At 33.9% G+C, this 22,358-nt stretch overlaps 1 protein-coding gene across 3 annotated transcripts in view; it reads left to right on the top strand.

Annotated features, from left to right (window-relative positions):
- LOC138324110 (synaptotagmin-15-like) overlaps nucleotides 1-19,711 on the top strand; it is a 155,585-nt gene extending 135,874 nt beyond the window's left edge. For all 3 annotated transcript variants that reach the window (XM_069269180.1, XM_069269181.1, XM_069269182.1), the window contains 5 exons: nucleotides 2,719-2,812; nucleotides 4,144-4,314; nucleotides 4,638-4,749; nucleotides 8,482-8,664; nucleotides 16,214-19,711. In XM_069269180.1, coding sequence (XP_069125281.1) covers nucleotides 2,719-2,812; nucleotides 4,144-4,314; nucleotides 4,638-4,749; nucleotides 8,482-8,664; nucleotides 16,214-16,338 — 685 coding nt within the window. In that variant the 3' untranslated portion in view covers nucleotides 16,339-19,711. The remainder of the gene's footprint in view (nucleotides 1-2,718; nucleotides 2,813-4,143; nucleotides 4,315-4,637; nucleotides 4,750-8,481; nucleotides 8,665-16,213) is intronic.
- Nucleotides 19,712-22,358: the final 2,647 nt, after the last annotated feature.

The following is a 22,358-nucleotide window of genomic DNA, read 5'->3' as shown; positions in this document are numbered from 1 at the left end:
GTCTCCAGAGGTTTGCTTAAACCGTTTAACCTTTTTGTTCATGTTTTGAAGTTGCTTGACGTTTTGTGTGTCTTTTCCACAACTCATTTTTTCTGTTAAAAACCAATAACTTAATATCGCGATTTTCTTTTTAAAAAATGTTCGCGAAAATAAACCTTATCGGATTTTAAAATAGAATTGAAATTTCAACCAATATAAGCCATATAAATATAGATTATAGACGCATATATAGATGCGAATATTCTTTGATTGCGAAATTTGCAAATTAATTCGCACGCTAAAATGTTTGTTGATAGTAACTACACAAATAGAGTTGATGCAAGTATGAAAGTTCTAAACGTTAGGACACCAATGTTAAACATTGGGGAGCGTTCCCTATGTCACGATAGACTAGAAACAAATTGCCTTCGCCATTGTTCGCTGTGACCGGTCACGGCTACCGCACGGGCTAAAGCTAAAACGGTAAACGTCATACTATCCATTTCTATTACCCTATTTGTGTCAGCGGTACCTTTTTATGTCCCGAAACCTACAGTATGTCTGGTAGTCTGATTAGTGGACTCTACACACTGGTGCCGACATGTCGGACAAAACGTACTGAAGAGGGGACCAATTTTTGTTCGATAAATTCCGGCGATACATCTTCATTTGTAGGTAATGAGCTATTTGTCGGACGAGATTTAGATATATGCGTGGTTCGTGGCACGAATTAGTCTTGCCCTATTATCGGTCAAGTTGATATCTGGCGGTCGCTAGCTTAAAGCTTCCATGTAAGAAGAGAAGAATTACCCAGGGGACAATCCTAGCGTGAGTGCTCGTCGTACAACACGGCTAAGCGTTTAAGAATCGTATTGTTGCTATCTGGCAATTGTGAAACATATTCTCGGCCACCACGGCTAAATCCGGATGACGGCAGTGTTGAAAAACCCTCCGCTTTATTCAGCAATTACAAAAACAGAAATCTCAAACGATTCGCATTGATATTCATCCAGTTTTTCTACTTACGTTAAAATGTTATACACTGTAAGCCAACTGTTTTTTGCGTGCTATTAACTTTTGCGTAGCTCGCAGACGAGTATAAAACGCGAAAATAAATCTCTGCGAAAACGATCCCATTACAAGTATAATAGAGCATTTAAAGGCCCACTACCTTTCCGGAACAAAATATAAAGATTTCTTGAAAACATTAATTACCTCAGAAAATATATACATTGTACCGATGGCCTAAGATGAGGTTACAACACCAAACATATGCAAGATTTCCTGCGTAATATATGATAACAATGGAGAGTCATTTCGCTGTTTTACCGTCTGCCGCAGTGATAGCCAACTACCGCGCGGTATTTAGGGCGACGGGGGAAAACAAAAGACGACCCGCGTTATGAAAATTAATATTTTATTTATTTTAATTAAATTGTTTAGGAGGTGATAATAAGTGTATTATTTACGTTAAATTGATAACTTTTCTCACTCTACAAAATTATTAATCTCGTTTTACATTCCCATTTTAAAAATCAAAAAAAAATAATGGGCCGTTAAGGAAAGGTAGTGGGCCTTTAAACTGTAAATCATGAAAATATATCGTGAAAAATCGTAAGGTTTTAAAATGCGAAAACAAATATCCGCAAAAACATTCCAACTACAAGTTTAATAGAGCATTTAAACTGTAGATCACGAAAAAAAAATCGTCTTGAAAAAACATATTAGGCATGATAACGCGAAAACAAAAAAATAGAGCATCGAAATTGTAAATCACAAAAATTTTCTCGTCGTGAAAATTTTAAAGCATGAAAATGCGACATTTGGTCGCCGCGACAATTAGTCGGTTTACAAAATTAAAACAGAATTACTCTACTACAGATAAAGTTGCAAAATGTTACGTCATTTTTGATGGGCTAAGCACAAAATTAGGTCTATCGTCAGACCAACTCGTAAAATAAATAACGCAAAATAGAATCATTTATTTAAATTACAAAGTATCAATGGTATCGTTTGTCACAAAAATGATCAGATAAATAAAAACAAAGAGGATAGAATATTTCACTAAACTATAAAGCTAAACCTCAGTCATTCGAGTTTGTTTAACTCAAGAATCATATTTAATTCGAGTTAGCATAATGGCTGCACCAAAACCCGGCATGAATCATTCGACAAGGTTTGGTTAATTCGAAATATCATCTTGCCAATGGAACCTTTGACATGAAGTCATAAGGTTCAACTCTATATTAGTTTTCTGCAGTTCTAAGGGAAATACATAGACAATGAAATATTCATCTGTATACTTTTCATACCAGAGTTTTATGTCAATTCTTAACAGATTGGCTGATTGGAAAATGTGTCCTTTAGGCTAAAATCGAAACATTGGATGGTTTCTTCAGGAAATATGTGTTATAATCTGCCTTAGGTTCTAATCAAAATTTTCTGTATTAGGCAAAATTGTATAATGAATGCACTCTTAAAGGAAATTAACTGTCATCAAAGGGATATAACTCAGAAGGTAATAAATTTCTACGGAAAAAAAAGATATTTCATCTCCTTGGTGTGAATTAACGGTAAAATATGGACAGCAAAGCCAATTAAGTTTCATAGTTGCTTGCGTGCGCGTGCTAAAACAGCCTTTATAATATGGATACTTGATTAATCCGGTTTGAACGTAAAATTCATCTGAAATCTGATATATTTGTTGTGCTTTGCTAATCAGATTTTCTTTTTTTTCAGAATTTATCTGATGCCAGACGAGAGACGCTACCTCCAGTCGAAATTCAAAAAGAAGACTTGTAATCCGAAGTTTGAGGAGAGTTATGTGTTTCAAGTAAGTCAATACGACTAGAAATATATGTCATAAAATTGTCAAGGCCTGAACAAACACATGCACTAATAGCCTACTATAGAGAGCAACTAACTAAATAATTTTACATAGATCACACTGTTAAAGTTTGTTTAAGTTTTGTAATGTATTATTAAAGCAGCTGAATATAAGTTAGCTGTTGTGTTCTATAATTCAAGTATAGGTTCTCATATAACACTGGATAGAAAAAGAAGTTTAGGTCATCACCTCAAACTCCAACCAGGGTAGCCATTTTGAAATCATGCGCATTTTGAACTCAAAAATCCTGAAATTCGAATTATCTTCCTTTTCGTTATCAAAATTGATATTTTGAAACTAAATCTCTATATGAGTTTCCAAATTCATATCATGGTTATCTAGAAATTATTACCTGTCGAATTTTTTTTCCTTTGAAATTCATAATTAGCCAGCCAATCAGCGGCCGGTATCCTGGGCTCAATCTTGTATGCACTGGGGCCATTTCAAAGGTCTTTTTGTATTTAGTTGGCTGTTCCCTATATTGTAAATGAGAGAATACAAATTCCCTGCCATTGGATGTATTTTTAGGCGGAATGGCATCGCACCACTACCTACCTCTGGCTAGTGCGTGTCAACGTATCTTATAATACATTAATGTATATTAGCGTAGTGCAGAAGGCTCGGTCATAATACAAAAAGGTAGGCTGTGGTACGTTCTGCCACACAAAAGACACAACCTATCATAGTGTTCTTCTGCCTTCTCAATTTTAATACGCTAGAGTATACTTATAAGTGTGACCGGACTTTAACATGGTTCAATTCATTAACATTGAGCAGAAATAAACATGGAAGTTCATATAATGATAAATCAACAATTATAATATTTTGCATAACACTCACTATCGTATATAAATAATGTTATTTAATGCCACACATACTTTTGGTTTTGTTTTGTATAATCATCATTTTCGGATATAGGCTTTGATTTCTTTATAGGTTATACAGGGTTCGTTATGCAATAACAATGCAATATATATGTTGAAATTTATAGATTTGTTGTATAATATTTCATAAAAAGTCACCATATATTTAAACATGGTGACCATGTTCATTCAATTCCTTCTTATAGTTTTTCGTGACAGGACTAAGATGCATAATTAATGTTACAATGCCATACCAATTCCTGCAAGTTCTCCTAATTTTTAAATATCATTGCGGTTATGGTTTCCGATAATAGCTCAATTGTAATAATTGAGGCATCTGGAATAATTGTCACTAAATCAACCTCATCCACATGTTATATTGTTTTCTTGTCAAATATAACTTTTGTTTTACAGGTTTCCACAAGGTCGCTACAGGACAGAGTATTAAAATTTACAGTTTACGACGTAGATCGTCATAAACGACATAATGTCATTGGGCATGCGCTATACGCCCTGAAGGAACACGACGGTGAAAGTAACGAGAGGCTTGTGATATGGCGAGACTTAGAACGAGAAGTGACGGAGGTATAATGATACGGAGCTCAATAACTTTGATCCTGTGCCCAACTTTATTTTCGCAGTGCCATTATTTTGCGATTTTCGACATTTGCACTTTTTCCATTAAAATCGCTCTTTTTTTCTTTGCGGGGGAGGGGGGGAGAGGGGGGTTAAGCTTTTTAAAGTTCTCTCAAGTTTTTTGTTATAAAAGAATAGTGTCATCCAAAGCAAAGGACGTATTGATAAATACAAGATGCGTTATAATAAGAAAACTCAATCGCCACAAGCATCATGTCATTTCAGCTTTATATCTTGTCTTTTTATCATAAAATGATTTGGTTTTGTTTCAGACGGTGACAAACAAGGGCGAACTTCTCGTGTCGCTGTCATATAACAATCATCTGGAGAGGCTAACGGTGGGCGTGTTCGAGGGGCGTGCTCTGAAATCGGAAGGAGCTCATGGTAATACCATAACTTAAGTCAAACTTCGTTATCTCGAGCTTGTATGTTTCGAAGACCTGTAGAACACGTTTACTTCTGTTAACTCGAATTCTTATTTCAATACCCTTGACTTTGAGATAATAAGGTTTAGGCGGTAATTTTCGTTGGTCAATCGCGGTTTAATCTTAAAACAATTTGTAACGGTTTAAAATTTCACGATATTGATTTAAGAATATATGCATGGTATCATTCAAACCATTTCATAATATTTTGCGAAAAAATCGCGATCATAGCAATGTCTCGAAAACATCATTCCCGTGAAAATGGCCGCGGTATATATGTCACAACACTTGGGGATTGGAGTATACGTCAATACGAATATGATTCAGAATAAGTAGTAATTTGATATACGATCAGGAAACGATTATCGAGATACGTATTAAATACAAATTGCAACATACAAGTCAATACATTTGATAAATAGCACAGTAGAACGACAATTAGATTTACCCAACTATACTATATGCCATCGAAGACCGCAGACTGAAAAATCTGAAGATTCTTCTAATGTATATGTATGATTAGCCGGTGGGGATATCCTATACGCAGGAAGTGGCGCCGGTGATTATAAATCCGTCTTTCCATTGGCATTGTTGGCGGTTATCTCGCTGGCTGGCTCCGGTTGCCCACGCAATGAGACCCATTGACCACGCAATTGGTCCAGGTAGGGTTAGGCTGGTGGCTTGGTTAATCGGAGCATAGTTAGGTTTTAATCGTGAGCTATAAAGTAGCGTGTTACTGTTCAGTTGCTTAACAAATATTTCATCAAACAGATTTTGATATCAAATGTTTTAATCTTTATTACTCTCTTCATTTATCATATACTGTTGAAAAAGGTCTTTTCGTGAGTGCTTGATTTCGTGATTTGCAAATAAAATCTGTTAGGATGGGTGATTTTTCCCGCTATACAAATGCAGATATACTACACAGTTTCGGCATACACAATATTACGGGCGGGAGGAATTTTTCGCGATCAAATCCCCTTCCTTTCATTAGCGGAAATTTTCCCTCTCGCTTAATTTCTACTTTATACATGTCTTGTTGGATTATCATATTGTGATGCAACTAACCAGACTTTTCAAAACAATTTCATTTTTAATCTGCATGTCCAGACTCGTATTTACGTTATGATAGAGAAAGTAAAAGTAGATATAACCCAATTTGCAATGTTCTCATATTGTCTTTTTCTGTTTTTTTCCGGATTTTGTGAAATATTTCATTTTGAATTGACGTGTCTTTAAAATGTCTTTCAGAACATATACTATTAGTATTTTCTTGGGTTTTCTGTGATCATCTATATAACAAAGTTCAAATAAAACATTCTCGGTCGATATTTTTTGTTTGGTCAATAAAACATGCATCGACCACATCAAAAGGCTATAACTGTACATGTATGATATTTTCAGAGGAAGTAATTGTGTAAAAGTGTCGATAACGTAAACAAAATTGAAACTCTATAACTGTTGACAGATTCTCGAAACTACTAGCCGAACTACATCCCATCAAATAAAGAAAATCCTAATGCAGTGACCGTAAAATTCAGCAGCAATATACCATTGCTTCTAGTCCATTAAATCAGATCTCGCGTGATGTTCTCGTGATTTCATCGTGTTTACATAACTTTGCATTTTAACGAAACCCGAGATTGATTTTATGACCCCATTCTAGTGAAATTTTATGCACAAGAAAAAATCCTCACAGAGTTACTGCTAGTGTAATCATATAACAACTGGTTGTCAATGAGGAATGAACGTCAGACTCTGAAAATATGTGACCCAATGTTTGCTGAAATAAACTATTAATTCAGCATTACGTTGCACTTTTGGCTAATAATTCATAAAAGATTACTGAAAATGCGACATTACCGAAAATCCGGTGCTGGTTTTTTTTTAATGTTGACGCATTAATCATGATTAAAAAAAATTACGTTAATTACAGCGAATTGAAACATAAAAACCCACAATGCATAGCGAATTTTCAAAAGATAGAATAAAGGTTTGAATGAATATCTAAAGCATAAATTAATAATTCAAATTGATAATATTGGAAAGAAAGCACTATCAAAGCAAAAATTAAGATAGAAACAAAATATCAGTTTTTAGGGAAAAATGATATTTGAACCATGTGTTACAGAAAAGTAAGCGTATTCTTTCACGTCAATCTTTAAATAAGGGACAAATTCTTGGTTAAAATACGAATTAAAAGATTAAAAGAGGAATTGAATTGTGCAACGGAGCAACCATATAGCGTAGCTTCAAAGTTTACAGACATAATAGTGCAAAGGAGAATAGTCTGTAAATTTGAATGAAAATTAAGCTTTTCCCCAGTAAAATCATGATATCGACCGTTAACCTATCCCAAATTCTTTAGTATTGCTGATTGTTTTTATAGTGAAAAAATATCTTAATACAAAGTGAGAATGATTACAATCAAGTTCGGCCAGACTTTTTTAAAATCGATTTTAACCAGACATTCGTAAAAATACAACAAAACCCGAAGAAATTATATCATTGAAAACTGCTATTGTTAATGTTCTATCGTAGACAATACAAATAAGATTCTTCTGCACATTTCTTAAAAGCAGTTTATCATTAACAGACAATTCAATTATGACTTCGCTAGATCTACAAATCATTGCGGCTTTCCCAAACGCCAACGCATCACAACAATAATTCTTATCACGTAAATTTGAGAATATTAGTGTTGAAACGTAACTGGTAAATTATTTCCAAGAAGGTAATCCCGCCAATACAATGTAATACAATTACAACAATATAATAAAACATCAATAAAACTCATAAGTTTTTTCCGCACTACCCAAAAAGAGGGTTTTACAAATGTTGAGGTATAGCTTCGACGAATTAATCAAAACAGTGTGTTCTTTGCGGAATACGTTCGTTTTGAGATACCAAAGGGAGTGAAGTACAATTTATTATCGATTAATCCCACCTTCGGTGATTGTGATGTCATATTCTGACGTCATTTTTGTTATGTAACAATAGCCGAAAGGTGGGACTAATCGACGGTGAATAATGCTTTACCCACGTCGTTTTGGTATCTCGAAACCCCCATATTATAACACAGATACGCTGAAAAAGTATAATGATATTTGAAATTCACGAAAAACAAATGTGCATGCATACTTACAACAAATATATCCGTGTTAATATGAAAGTTGACTTTGTCGCATTGTAAGACATAATTGATATTAGCCTACCTCATTTGACTCATTTACCTCTAAATAGACATTTACACTCTTTTAAATCAAAGAGTAGATCAGTCTATTAAGAAAGTTTAGATTAAATGGGTTCGTATATCCCAAACAGACCCTATATATCTTGATTTAGAACATAATACAACGGTCACTAGCCATGGTAATCCGGCGCGACAGCGAGTTGGCTGATTGTTGGTGTTGTCACTCTTTTCTGCACGATAGTAAGCTAATTCGGCAGAAGACAATGTCCTATCTTCTTCCTCAGTTGAAATTATTCATAGGAAAAGTATAACAGTAACTCAGGGAAAGATCTGTAAGTTGAGAACTCTGCCGATGGAGAATTTTAAATGGAGAAACCTTGATAAAACTAAGCAAACTATACATATTGATTGTACATATAATAATGGTATCCCACTACTACAGTAATTAACACAAATAACGAAGGCCTGCTTTTTAATAAAATCCATAATTTATTTCAGATTTCTTCGTCAAAGTGTGCTTACATGTGCAGAACCGTGTGGTGAAATCGAAGAAAACGGAAGTTATCAAAAAGTCAGACTCTCCGAATTTTAGTGAATCGTTTACTTTCAAATTGCCCGTGGCCAATTTGGATGCAGCCAGTCTCAATATCACGGCCGTGCAACATATAAGTGGTCATAAAGGTTGGTATCAAAATATATGATGTTTGATTTGTCATAAATTGTAATAAGACATATTTTCATGAGTTATAAAGATCATTTTGTCATCCTCGGTACTCCATGGGTTTCTATCACTGACGTTATATCACCCCCTGGACTATCTCATAGTAAAGCTGAAGGCAGTTCAGAGACCTTGAAGACCATAGAGAGACCGACGTCCAACTTCAAAGCTATACGATGCTATTGACGTGCAACAGAGGACTTAACTTTAGATAGACTAATCAAATTGTAAAATTGATAACTTGGGTCGACATACATACATTCATATTTTTCAGTGTCGTTTTGATAAAATGAATATTCGTTGTTTAAAATCTACACGAGAGAATCTTGCAATTGTTTGGTGCTGTAACATATTCTGCCGTTAGCTATTGCTTTTCATTAAACTTTAACTTTTTGATGCGAAAACAAATTTGCAAAATTACACATTAAAGTTGAGCAGAGTAAATCAAACGAATGAAACACAATAATTACATTGTATTTTCAATATCACAAATGACAAAGTAATATTCCTGGGGACCAATACACCGCGGCTAAGTGAGTAGGATAATGATTGCTAGTATGATGATCGTTTGAGTACATGGTGGAGTGGTACACAACATAGAAATTATATCATTTGGAAATATTCTAAATGAATCGAGCAGGAAAGTTTATAGCTTGTATTGGAGCTTTCGGAGACTATTCCTCAATACATACGCCACGCCATTTTTTCCAATGGGAAAGCAATTTACCTCGTTGTATTGCTATTTGCATACGATCGCTATTCCGAGCTCCAAAATTGACTTAGGACGATCAAGTATCCTTAGAGTAGATCCGGGCCAATGACATTCCGAACGTTATAAGATAGGATAGGCCTTTTATCCATGGTTAGAACCTTTAGTTGTTGGTTTATCATATTGCGATCATCTCTAACATTTCCTTTGTGTCTCTCTCCCATTCTGACTTTTTAATCTCAAGACGGTCTTATAGTTTTACTGTTCGTCTATTAATTAAAACGTTTTATATAAATAAAGATCAAATATATATCGTAAAGCAATTGACGACAGTGGTCAATATGGCCTCCGCCGGTGTTGATTTCATCCATTTGGATCTATTTCATCAGAAAAAATTTGATATAATATGATACATTATTTTGTTCTAAACAATATTGCCTTTCTCATCGGGCACTTTGACTGCAAAAGTTTTAATGTTTTGTTTGTAATAAATTTATCTAATAAATAGTTTTAATCTTAAATTGATTTATCCAAGATCTGTAGGTCATGTGGGCGTCTCGACGGTGATAAATGTTTATGGTGCCTAGTGTAAATTAGTTTTTTCTTCATTTTCTTCATTATTAAACCTACTTATCACGATCTACAGTACGTTTGATGAAAAATAACTAGTATGTTGTTTATCACAAAAGTGCTAAATAAGTCACTAATAAAATATAGGTTAAAGGAGTAGCTATTAAATGTGATTTTGTTTCACACTCGTCAGTTATTTTTTGAAGTTTTAAATCACGAACTTTAGCGTTAAAGATGCTCCACCGCTGACAAATGGTAATTTTTCACTATCAAAAATAAGAGCAGACGATTTAGTATTTTTCTACAGTTACAAAAGTTACTTACTTTACACCATTACCACCATTGAAAAGTTTGAGCTTCTAATTTTACTTCAAGTTAAAAATATGAAAAAGAATTAATTGCATCCCGAAAAAAATCCGTGGTACTATATCTTATATGGAATGAAGTAATGATTGCACCCAAGGCGAAATAAATTATTTTATGTTATTTTTTGTGTTAATTAGGCATATATATACAAGATTAAACACCAGTTATTGTTCGAATGATGAATATCATATATGCCCTGTCCGCGGTGGAGCATCTTTAAATGATTAGCCTAATAAACTGTTTTAACAATCTGTGACGCGAAACACTAAAAAAAACTCGACCATTCAAAAATTCAGAATGTCAGCAATATATTTATTCAACAGCATATTTATTTAATGACTCGGTCGTGGTATAACATGACGTATTGTGGTAGAGAGAGTACTTCTTCAGTCTGAAAGTCTGAGTATTGTCTTCCCTAGACAGACGAGTACAATCTACTTGTCAACAACGTGTTGGGGTGTATATATTACCTTTGAAGCAATTGCTTCCTGTCTATACCCTTCAGCACAGAAGAAATTCGCGATCTGTGAAATAGCCAGCACTTTTTTGTGGATTGTTCTGCTGGAGGAATAGTAATAGTAGACTAATTCATCATCATGGCGGGGAGACAGATAAATATCTTCAATCAGTGCAAAGTGCAGGACTGTAAATGTAGACCCTAGAATATGTAGATGACAAATCGCATCAAGCCAAACCAAACATCTTTTATAGGACGACATTTGCACTCTAGCAACTTCATATGTATAATGAACAAATGCGATATTTTGTGAAAGAAAATTATATGTATTCAGATGATCTCGGTTAAGAAGGGATCAAGGGAGGCAACTCTAATTGTTTTATAAAATTTACGCGGAGGACATTAGATCGCGAAAATAACCTCCAAGCGTATAATTTACCTAAGGAAATCGCGAAATTAACCGCCCGCGAAAAATTAACAATAATTCGCAACTCAGATATAGTGTCTATTTTACAATTTGTAATTATGTTTTCTACCGTTATTTGCAAATCATTCAAATTCACATTTGAATTCTCTCCTGAAATTACACGAAAACAACTATCTCGTCAAAATATAGCGATGCACAGTATACAATTTTTTTGTAAGTTTTATTTGTTAGGTTTATATAACGGCAATGTATACAGTCAGATTTACATCGGTATCGTCTCGACTATAGAAGTTTCTTTTTGACCTAATATTTTCCCGTATTAGGTCACTAATAAGTTGTGTAACTAATATAATAACGGCAATGTATATAGTTAGTTGTATACAGTCATCGTCTAACCTGATACAAGTTTCTTTAGGCCCAATATTTCCCCGTTTTAGGTTGACACTCACAATCTATGTAACTAATATTATAATGGCAATGTGTACAGTCAATTCTATATCGGCATCGTCTCAGATACAAGTTTCTTTTACACCCAATATTTCCCCGTATTAGGTCACCAACAAACTATGTAACTAATATCGGCATCGCCTCACCTGATACTAGATTCTTTTAGACCCAACACTTCCCCGTATTAGGTCACTAGCAAACAGTGTAACTAATATTATAACGGCATCGTATACAGTCCAGCTCCATTTCTGTCCCTTTTACTAAATAAAGCAATTAATTTTGATCAATAGCAACCCTACAATGGTGATCCTGTAGTCTACCCACCATCGCATTTGACCGTGATCAATAACTTCCAGTCTACAATCACCAAGGTAATAGATTTACAATCTTAACCAGGCATGCATTACAGATAATTATCATTATTTAATGTTTAGCTCGGTATAATTATATGTTATTTTCTCTAAAAGCCAGAGGACAATATTTAAGTTGTACAGAGAAAATGATTGTCTGGAAGTTGTTTGCCTTTCGGAACAATGTTGTCGTAGCCATTTGCAATGGAATTGCTAAATGATCCGTATAAAGAACAAAGCGGAGGATATGATTTTAGGGGAATTACGAATAGTGTTTCATTGATTGTAGAGTCTGAAAAAATCAAGAATCGGCTGTAATGAGAAGGGACTGTACATGTGGCTTAAATCACTGTTAGCCTCATCGTTGTATGAATAACTAACTGTCTCATTGTAATAGGTATCTCAAGGCCGTATTGTATCTACCAGTTTTGCATCCGTATTTTAACTACCAATTTTAATCGGTATTTCCTAACTAGTTGGTACGTCATATAAGTAATGGGATTGTAATAAGTAACTATATAGCCATGGTTTATGCTTAATTGGTTATCTTCCCCCAAGAATGCCTTCGCGTCAGGTGAGCAAAAATATCATATTAGTGTAAAATTTTCAGTTCGATTTGTAAAGTGTTAAATTATGATATTAAAAAAGAGTAAAATGTACAGAATGAAATGAAAAAACACCATAATGTGACACTCAACTGACTCACTGACATTTGTTGTTAGTTTTATAAAGTGTTGTATGTGTCCAATCAACACAAATGTACATATAAAATAATTTATTTTGCTCTTGGTGCATGCGCAATTAATACTTGATAGGTCATTGTGCCATTCATTTTTTCGGGACGTAATTCATTATTTTTTTGATATTTTTAACTGAAAGTAAAATGAGAAGCTCAAACTTTTCAATTGTGGTAATGTTGTAAATAAGTTACTTTTAGGAACTGAAGAAAAATACTTATTCGTCTGCTCCCTTTTAATAGCGAAAAATACTATTCGGCAGCGGTGTAGCATATTTGAGTAATAATCGAGATTCTTCGAAATGTAGGTTTTTGAAGTTAGGTTATTCACATACATGTAACTACAGCAACTAACATTTCTAAGAATCTCAACGTCATATTGCAAAATTCCAAAGTTCCAGTGGAGGCTGCTATTTTGTCTCGGCATCCTCGCCGTCACAATGAATTCCAAACTAGTGTTAAGAACTCCAGGTCATATTATTTAAGTGATGTATGCAAAGATATTACACCAGGGACGTCACTGGATTTCAGTCGGATTATGTGATAAAAGTTATGTAACAGGAAACGCTCGCGTGACTTGTCCTCATGGTTTTGCTATCATACATCAGATATATTGTAAGGCGAAACAATAACATGCAATATTCAATACTATCCGTTGTGTTAATATTTCTTGATCTTTACAGAGAAACAAAAACACAAAATATCAATACACCGGGAGATTGATAACTGTCAATCGAACCGTCCGAGTATCGCGCTTGACTGCATTTTGTAATTGTACGCTGCAATATTTGCTACAACATTGAAAAGGCACACGTGTGTTTGCTAGCACGGGGCTTGGCTGCCGATTAGTATTGCGATAACAGTTCAAAATCACTTTTTAGGTTAGAATTTGTATTCACCGAAATAAAATAGATATACCGTATATGTCATTTGTCGATGATGAAGCAAACGTCATGGTGGGAATTTCTTTTGTTCTTTTTTGTCCATTTATCGATTTCGTTTTAAATTCAGTCTTCGCTCAGATGTCGTCGGCATTCTTTTATTGCTATCGAAAAGTAGGTATTAGGCGAACAAGTGACTCCAGCCGATTCCCAAAAGGTACATCTTTCCGTAAAGTCGACGTTGTGACTAAAGCTTCGTTGATAATGAGAGCTATTTGTTCACCTTTGATATTTCTTACAAACCTCTATTAAACTGCAAAAGGGCAAATGTTAAAACTGCTAAGCTAGATGCGCTAATACATTGAGATTAAAGACATTTTAGAATATTTCATTTATGTTATAGGCATTTATAATCTTTTGTATATATATATTATCTCTGCCGATTAGTGATAGTGATAGTGATAGTGTATTTACAATAATGATATTTAGTCAGACAATTTACAATTAGTTGTTTTGGTCAGTTGCATCTTTCATTTCAAATGCGGTGTTTGATAAATAGTTTCAGTATATATATATATATTAACATTTTTATACAAACTTATTACGTATACAATAGTGTGTATAAAAAGTATATAGCCTAGTAACCATGGCGATCGTAGCTACAAGATTTATTCTTTCTATCTAAAACCAAATCAGCGATGTAAATATGGTAATATGAGTGCAGTTGGCAACGAACATATTCATTTATGGAGCGTTATCGAGATATATAGAATATATTAGTTGCATTCGCATAATCGTATACGCAATCGAAATGACGACCAATCCTTAAATATTTGTGAAACATGATTAACAGTATCCTAGATAAAAGAGCAACTGCGCTTATAATTTTAATGTTTTCAAACATTTCTGCGAAAATCGGGTGTATTACTTAATAGTATCCGAAGATATGGAACACCTATTCTTTACTCAATATCTAATAAAATATAATTTATCATGGATAATGATGAGAAAGCATTCGATGATATCAAAACAAATCATAATGCTGACCTTGATTTCATATGAAGTAAACAAGTATTGAATTCAATATTGCTATAGTCCTGATATTGTCATGTATTGATAATTCGTCAGAGTAAAAACATCGTGATACAACAAATCTAATAAAAGTCAAACGTTCACCGATAGCAAGCCTGTTACATACATATGTATCTGACTATACCGTTTATCATGGCATGAAATTTAAATAGCTGATGGAAATCTCCTCTGATTTGACATAACTCAAACAAATGATCTTACTGTAAAGTGGTTCGTCGCAATACAAATGTAATAACGCTGAATCCAATATGAACCATGTCCATAGTTTTGTTAGATTTTATTTTACATTAAAATGGTCATGAGGCAGAAAAAGCAGAAAACATCCTACCGTATCAGATTTTCGTTTAGTTTTTTTTCTTTTTTAAAAACATCTTTCTCGAGTTTTCTTTGATGTATATATCAAATATCAATAGTTAATTTCAGCAAAGACCGCGATAACCGAGTAGTTAGATATTCTAACATATTACCACAAGCCCTCCAAATCTGGGTTGCGAGTTCGAATCCCATGTACCAATATCACAGTTATGTAAAGGTTGCCATTATTCTCTTATGACAGACTTGTGAAATGATATTATCTACCATTGCTTACGTTTCCATCCCTTCCTTGTCTGAATGTAATATTTATCGACTTTTTGCGAAAGAAATTTCGGTGGGATCACACTATAAAAAATGAATCCACATCATAACAGTGACACTCAGCACAAATACATTACGGTATCACCGAACACACATACACACACACACTTAACACGCGTACAAATGTACTAACCATATACTTGTGGTCATACTCACCACACAAACACATACATATTACAATGTTCTGACTGTTCTTACAATTCTAGGATCGTTGATGTTTTAACACCAAAGTTAGAATTTCTTTTTGTCTATACAAGGTTAAAGGTCATGTGATTTTCTTTCTGTTGTTGTTGAATACCAAACTCTCAATCATTTACAATCAAACCTGTCTTTAAAGGACACCAAAAGGACAGAAAAATGTTTTTTATAGACAGGTGTTCCTTATAGAAGGTGCCCTTTATGCAAAGGTGAATTATGCAGTACTCGTCGGTTATTTTCACGATAAAGATATTTTCGTGATTTCGCGAGTTATCGACGTGATCGCGAAATAATGTTGCTCCATAACATAAAAAAATCTATTCAAATTAATCCTTATAATTCAATTTACTAAAGAAAATCTCTTCAATATTCAAAATTCATTTTGGGACTCTTTTGTCTATGTAATCATTACGCCGTCATCACAGCCAATCAGAAGCAACGTTAAAAACGGCGACGCCATTTTTTCCTTTATGGGCTGATAAAGTAAATTTTTAAGCCAATGAAAATGCTCGTAACAAGCAAATTTGAATTATTACTGTATATATTTTCATATTTTTATAAATGTCTTTTATAGACAGGTTGTCTCTATATAGAGGCATGCTCTTTATAGAAGATTTTACTATATAAATTTCTTATTTTTCAGACAAAGTTTTGGGTCGTGTGATTCTGGGATCCTTTATGTTTGCAAGGGGTAAGGAACTCGATCATTGGAATGAGATGGTAGCCAATCAAAAGGACCAAATATCACAGTGGCATGCGCTGGTATGAAAAGCCGCTCAGCAAACATTTTGAAGAAAAAAACGTCGGGTTCCTGCATGTGTGGAATATTCGACGTCGTTGTAGACTCTAATGATGTCATTATGTGTTTAACATTTAGTGGGACCAAAGATTTAAATTGACAGTGTTCTAACAGGACTGAAATCATGGATGCAACAATTAGATATGTGAGAAATAGAATCTCCTATGCGTACGTTTTGTAATAGAACATAATTGTGTTGATTACCTCCGTGATATACCTAATGTAATAATCTGCATTCTGTTTTAATTCTCCATACCGCATTCACATCCATGGCGTTTAAAAATGTGACAAAACGGCGCTTATTAAGGAGGCAAAATGTAAAGGCTGTGGATAAAAAAAAGTCAGCTATATTTTAACTCTTTCTGCACTCATGACACTTAAATCTGTCGAAGTAAACATTGAATGTTTTCTTTACGACGAGACGTAAAATTGCGTCGTGATTCACACGTGAAAGACTCGTAAGTTTATAGACAATTGTCATCATATGAATTTCATGTAATGTGAGATACAATTCCGATGTTTGAAGTATCAGACAGCTGTAAAACATTGTTTAGTGGGATGGGGCGTTTATTTAACTTCAACCGTTTTATAGGAGAAAGAACGCTTATTAGGGCGAATACGATATTAACAATTAATTTATTATTCTACTACATTTATTCTATTAAGTCTACCAGTACTAACAACAGAAATTCTCCTGACCAAGTATGATTAGGTCGGATATGGTTTGTACTTTATTGTGTTATGCCTTAACATGAACTATCTATGCGTTAGGAAAAACTCAAAATCATTTCAATGCAAACTTCCGACACCTTTGTTATTGAAATTTGTTGATCTGACCCAGCTATATCATCAAGAACTTTACCTTCCACATGGACACTTATCATCTGTTCTTTTAATGCTTTATTTTATCGGCATTGCAGTTAGATTTAGTGGTATCACCTATTGGTGAAAGAGAGAAAGAAATTTTTCGTTTGTCACTATTTTTAAAGTATTTTTGCTTTGCTTAATGTTACAAGCTACCTTAGACAACAAAAAGGTCATTTAGGAACAAAACCATATTTTAAACTTGGCATGTCATAGATGTTATTGTACATTTATTATGTTTTAATATCTGTATATATTTCATCACCATAACTAATGAGACATTTTTCGGGAGGACGTTATTTCGCGATTTTTCAAGACAATGAATTTGTTCACGAAAACATCCACAGAATAACAATAAGCTATAGATTAATCCTTTGTACTCTGGAAAGCAATCGCCGAATTGAAACTTAAGATTTAATAAAAACAAAAAACAAAAAACACGCAAGTTTTATCGGCGGAAATTACTTTTTGTTATTTTGATATGCTTATTAGATTATTGATAGTGTACATTGTTTAAAAAAAAAAACAAGTTTTTATCAACATCTTGGTCTGTTCGTTGGAACATAAATGTGTTTGTACGGTTCCATATATAGATATGCCAAAACAAAAAATAGCCCATGTGCAATTTTTATAATTTTCATTAATGTTGAAATCAAAATTCCATGATGACATTTTTTGTCATTTTTGTAATCTAGAGGTGTAATTTTTTTATGTAAATTGATTTCTGTTGCAAAACAAAGCCATCATCAAACGACTGTCATATTTAGTATCGCCCAAAAGTACTTCGGATTTTTATTCCGAGTTATTGGGTTAGGAGGAAGGGTGATAGGATGCCAAAATTAGTAAATTGGACGATTATGTGTTTTAACGTGTAAATACAGTGAACGTAAAAACTTCACGTGTATGTTATGTTTTGTCCGAATTGACAATAATTGCCTTGGAAATGTAACTGTCAAAATCAGATGTGTTCCTTCAGATTTTATTTAATAATCCCATTAACTTGTCGTTATTATAATGTTTTCACGTTGGAGTGAATCATTTAATATATTGCATGTCCGAGGTATACGTTTATTGCTATACAGTTGTTGACTGGGGTTGAGGGCAACAGATGATTTGGCGGACCCGAAGACAAACTGTTGCCCGGGGCTGAAGTCGGAGGGCAACAGTTTGTGTGAGGGTCCAACAAATCATCTGTTGATCGAAAACCCATCAGTCGATATCTGTTTTGTTTTACCCCATTATGACGTAACTCCGGTCCAACAGCACATTTTAACAGTCTATTTTAACATTTTGGACCGCTCGACGGAACAGTTCATTTATTGGCATTTTTGTCAATAGAGTTTATATAAAAACTATTTCATAGGGGTATAATAATGTAAAACTAACAACTAATTATCCATTATACATAAAGCTATTTTTGAATAGGAATAATACTAACGCACCAGTGAAAGGAACATTGATATGCTCTTACATTTTGATCTATCATGGTTATTTCCCTTCGTTTAAACTCAGCCTCGATTATAAACGAAGGGAAGTAACTCTGATAGATCGAATTGATGCTCTAAGTTAGATTATTGCAGTAACAGATATATTCTCAAATGTTCTTAGAAACCATTTCTGGCCATTTTGACAATATCCTATATATGTATTAGTACATAAGTTAACAATGATACATGGTAAAAGAAAGCATAATACCTGTTACATTTGTCACGTAGATTTGTTTATTTCTATGTTGGTTTTGGAGAAACTTTCATTTAATATGATTTGATTCAATCCAATAAATGTGACACATAATAGAAAAAAATATTGATCATTTATGTTTATATGAAGGTTGATAAAATATATATTCACATCTTCTGTCGCGAGACTGTACATTTCACGATTTTCATTTTAAAAGAAGTTCGCGAAGATTAAAATTCGCAAATCGAAAAATTGAATGGAAAAATCCAATCAATAAATACGTTATAGATGATAATCCGCGAAGATAAACATTTGCGAAATTTGCGAAAGTAAATCGCGCGCGAATGAATGTAGGTTTACTTGTATGGTGAAGTGAAAACACGAAAATTATATCAAAATGTTGACTACTTTCTGAAATTTATCTTTTTATCATTTAATATGCAAATATGGTTGTTTGTAAAGCACTTAAAGGGACAAGTTATTATGTAAATATATACCTGCATGTGGTACGTAGGTTGTTCAACCGGTATAGTTTTTAAATATTATAATTATAATTTATTACTCTTGTCAACATCAACAACTATAAATCATAAATACAAAATAGCCTCGTTAACTCGACGGGAAACCGGTGACATTTCGAGTTTTCCGAGTATTGTAGTTCCGTTTACATGAATAAATAGTGAAATGGTCAAAACAAACTAAACACCTCGAATTATCAGTCTTCGAGATATCCCAGTGCGGGTCAACGAGTTTCGACTATTTATTCGTACGGTGATATGATCTGATGAAAATGAATGATAAGTAATGGATAATTTCCGAAAACCTGTCCATTATTAGAGAGAATGGATAGTACCGAGCCCGCAGGGCGAGGTACAATCCATTCTCTCTAATAATGGACAGTTTGAGGAATTTATCCTACTTAAAACCCATCATACCACTACTCACTACCTTGCGTACCCTGTTTGAGAAATGGGACATCCCATTTCAGGAATTGCACAGGTGTTCACTCACCTGTGACAAATAATGGACTAACAATGTTGAGATGCATGCACAGTCATTTAGTTTTACACCTTTGGAGGTACAACAGTGTTTTTGAACATGTCGGATAGTGATATTTTCCTTACTCGGCCATCATTTACATGTAGGGATGTACGCAGCTGTGATTCAGATTGTTTGCCTGTTTGAAGTGACCTATTTATTCGCACAAGGACAGGTGCATTGTCTAACTTTACATCAAATACATACAAGCAAGGTGAGTTTTCGCTACAATTTAAACATAACTGTTTTTCCTAAAAAAATCTACCATACGCATGTTATAGATATGATAAAAAAAAACCCATATCTGATTGCTATGATAGCATTGCACTGGAATACAATGAAACCTGTCTAATCCGACACCACGTGGGTGTTTGGTCAGATTATTCAGGGTGTAGGAAAGTCAGATACTGTTGTATACTATTGTTGCTATTGTTGAATACGGAACAGTTTACAGATAGGATAGGGAAAGCAGGTGTCAGATTAGACAGGTTTCGCTCTTAAGTATATTATGTTTAACCATAATCATCAGATTATATGTTATAAGGGTTGTGAGATATCTGATCTAAAAGACTGCATATTATCCCACCTCAGTCAAGAATCTAGAGTTCCTATTCCTCGTCAATTACAAGTTTTAAAAAGATGTAACAAATAATAATACAAGAATCTAATTATGTTTTTTTTTTTATTTTCAGAACAGTAACAGCTAGGAAGGGGAAGTAATAATTTCGATGGAGGAGTGAACTTAAATGTAAAATTTTGGATAGTCAAATAAACATGTTTAGTTTTCCATACAGCAGCGTTTTTTTTTTCCTTTGTTCAAAATAGACTGTCCATTATTTTGGGGAATAATGGACAGGGGCCCTATAATAATGGACAGTGAGTTACATAATGGACTCCTAGGTGTCCATTATGTAATATAATGGTCATATACAACAAAGGAAACTTTACTAGCTGGGTTTTAAGTATCATTCTTTGAGGTATTTCAGTGCGAGTTATCGAGGTTCAACTATTTATTCGTATGTCCATCTGATCTGGTAAAAAATAGTCAACAGCATCAACTTTATTATTTCGATATCATTATTCCGAGGATTCCTGTAGGAATATGTGTTTAGAGTGTATGGCCGTCTTAACTCGAACGTACAAGAGAAAATGTTGGGAGTGCGGTGGCCTTAAATTTGTTGTTATAATTTAATATTGGTGATCATTTAATGAGCTAAGATGATTCAATGTTGATTGTGTATGATATATAATTATATATATATATGTGTTATAACAATACTTATATGTACATTGTGCTGAAGTCATGTACTTAATTAAAATGTGTAACTCGCAGACACATTTTGTTTGTGTTGTTTTTTAACGCTGATTAACTTTTTAAAATCGTTTTATAATCTCTTTATATAGGCTATGACCCGAGGAACTTGATGAGTCCGTAGTCTGAATTATTCTATCGTTTTATAATCTCTTAATATATAGGCTATGACCCGAGGAACTTGATGAGTCCCTTGTCTGAATTATTCTATCGTTTTATAATCTCTTTATATAGGCTATGAACCGATGAACTTGATGAGTCCCTTGTCTGAATTATTCTATCGTTTTATAATCTCTTTATATAGCATATGACCCGGGGAACTTGATGAGTCCGTAGTCTGAATTATTCTATCGTTTTATAATCTCTTTATATAGGCATATGACCGATGAACTTGATGAGTCCCTAGTCTGAATTATTCTATCGTTTTATAATCTCTTTATATAGGCTTATGAACCGATGAACTTGATGAGTCCCTTGTCTGAATTATTCTATCGTTTTATAATCTCTTTATATAGGCTATGACCGAGGAACTTGATGAGTCCCTTGTCTGAATTATTCTATCGTTTTATAATCTCTTTATATAGGCTATGACCCGAGGAACTTGATGAGTCCGTAGTCTGAATTATTCTATCGTTTTATAATCTCTCTATATATAGGCTATGACCCGATGAACTTGATGAGTCCCTAGTCTGAATTATTCTATCGTTTTATAATCTCTTTATATAGGCTATGACCCGATGAACTTGATGAGTCCCTAGTCTGAATTATTCTATCGTTTTATAATCTCTTTATATAGGCTATGACCCGATGAACTTGATGAGTCCCTTGTCTGAATTATTCTATCGTTTTATAATCTCTTTATATAGGCTATGAACCGAGGAACTTGATGAGTCCCTAGTCTGAATTATTCTATCGTTTTATAATCTCTTTATATAGGCTATGACCAGAGGAACTTGATGAGTCCGTAGTCTGAATTATTCTTCGTTTTATAATCTCTTTATATGCTATGAGCCGATGAACTTGATGAGTCCCTGTTCTGAATTATTCTATCGTTTTATAATCTCTTTATATAGGCTATGACCCGAGGAACTTGAT

The sequence above is a fragment of the Argopecten irradians genome, chromosome 5 (genome assembly GCF_041381155.1).
Source record: "Argopecten irradians isolate NY chromosome 5, Ai_NY, whole genome shotgun sequence".
NCBI lineage: Eukaryota > Metazoa > Mollusca > Bivalvia > Pectinida > Pectinidae > Argopecten > Argopecten irradians.
This window is presented reverse-complemented; position numbering and strand designations above follow the sequence as displayed.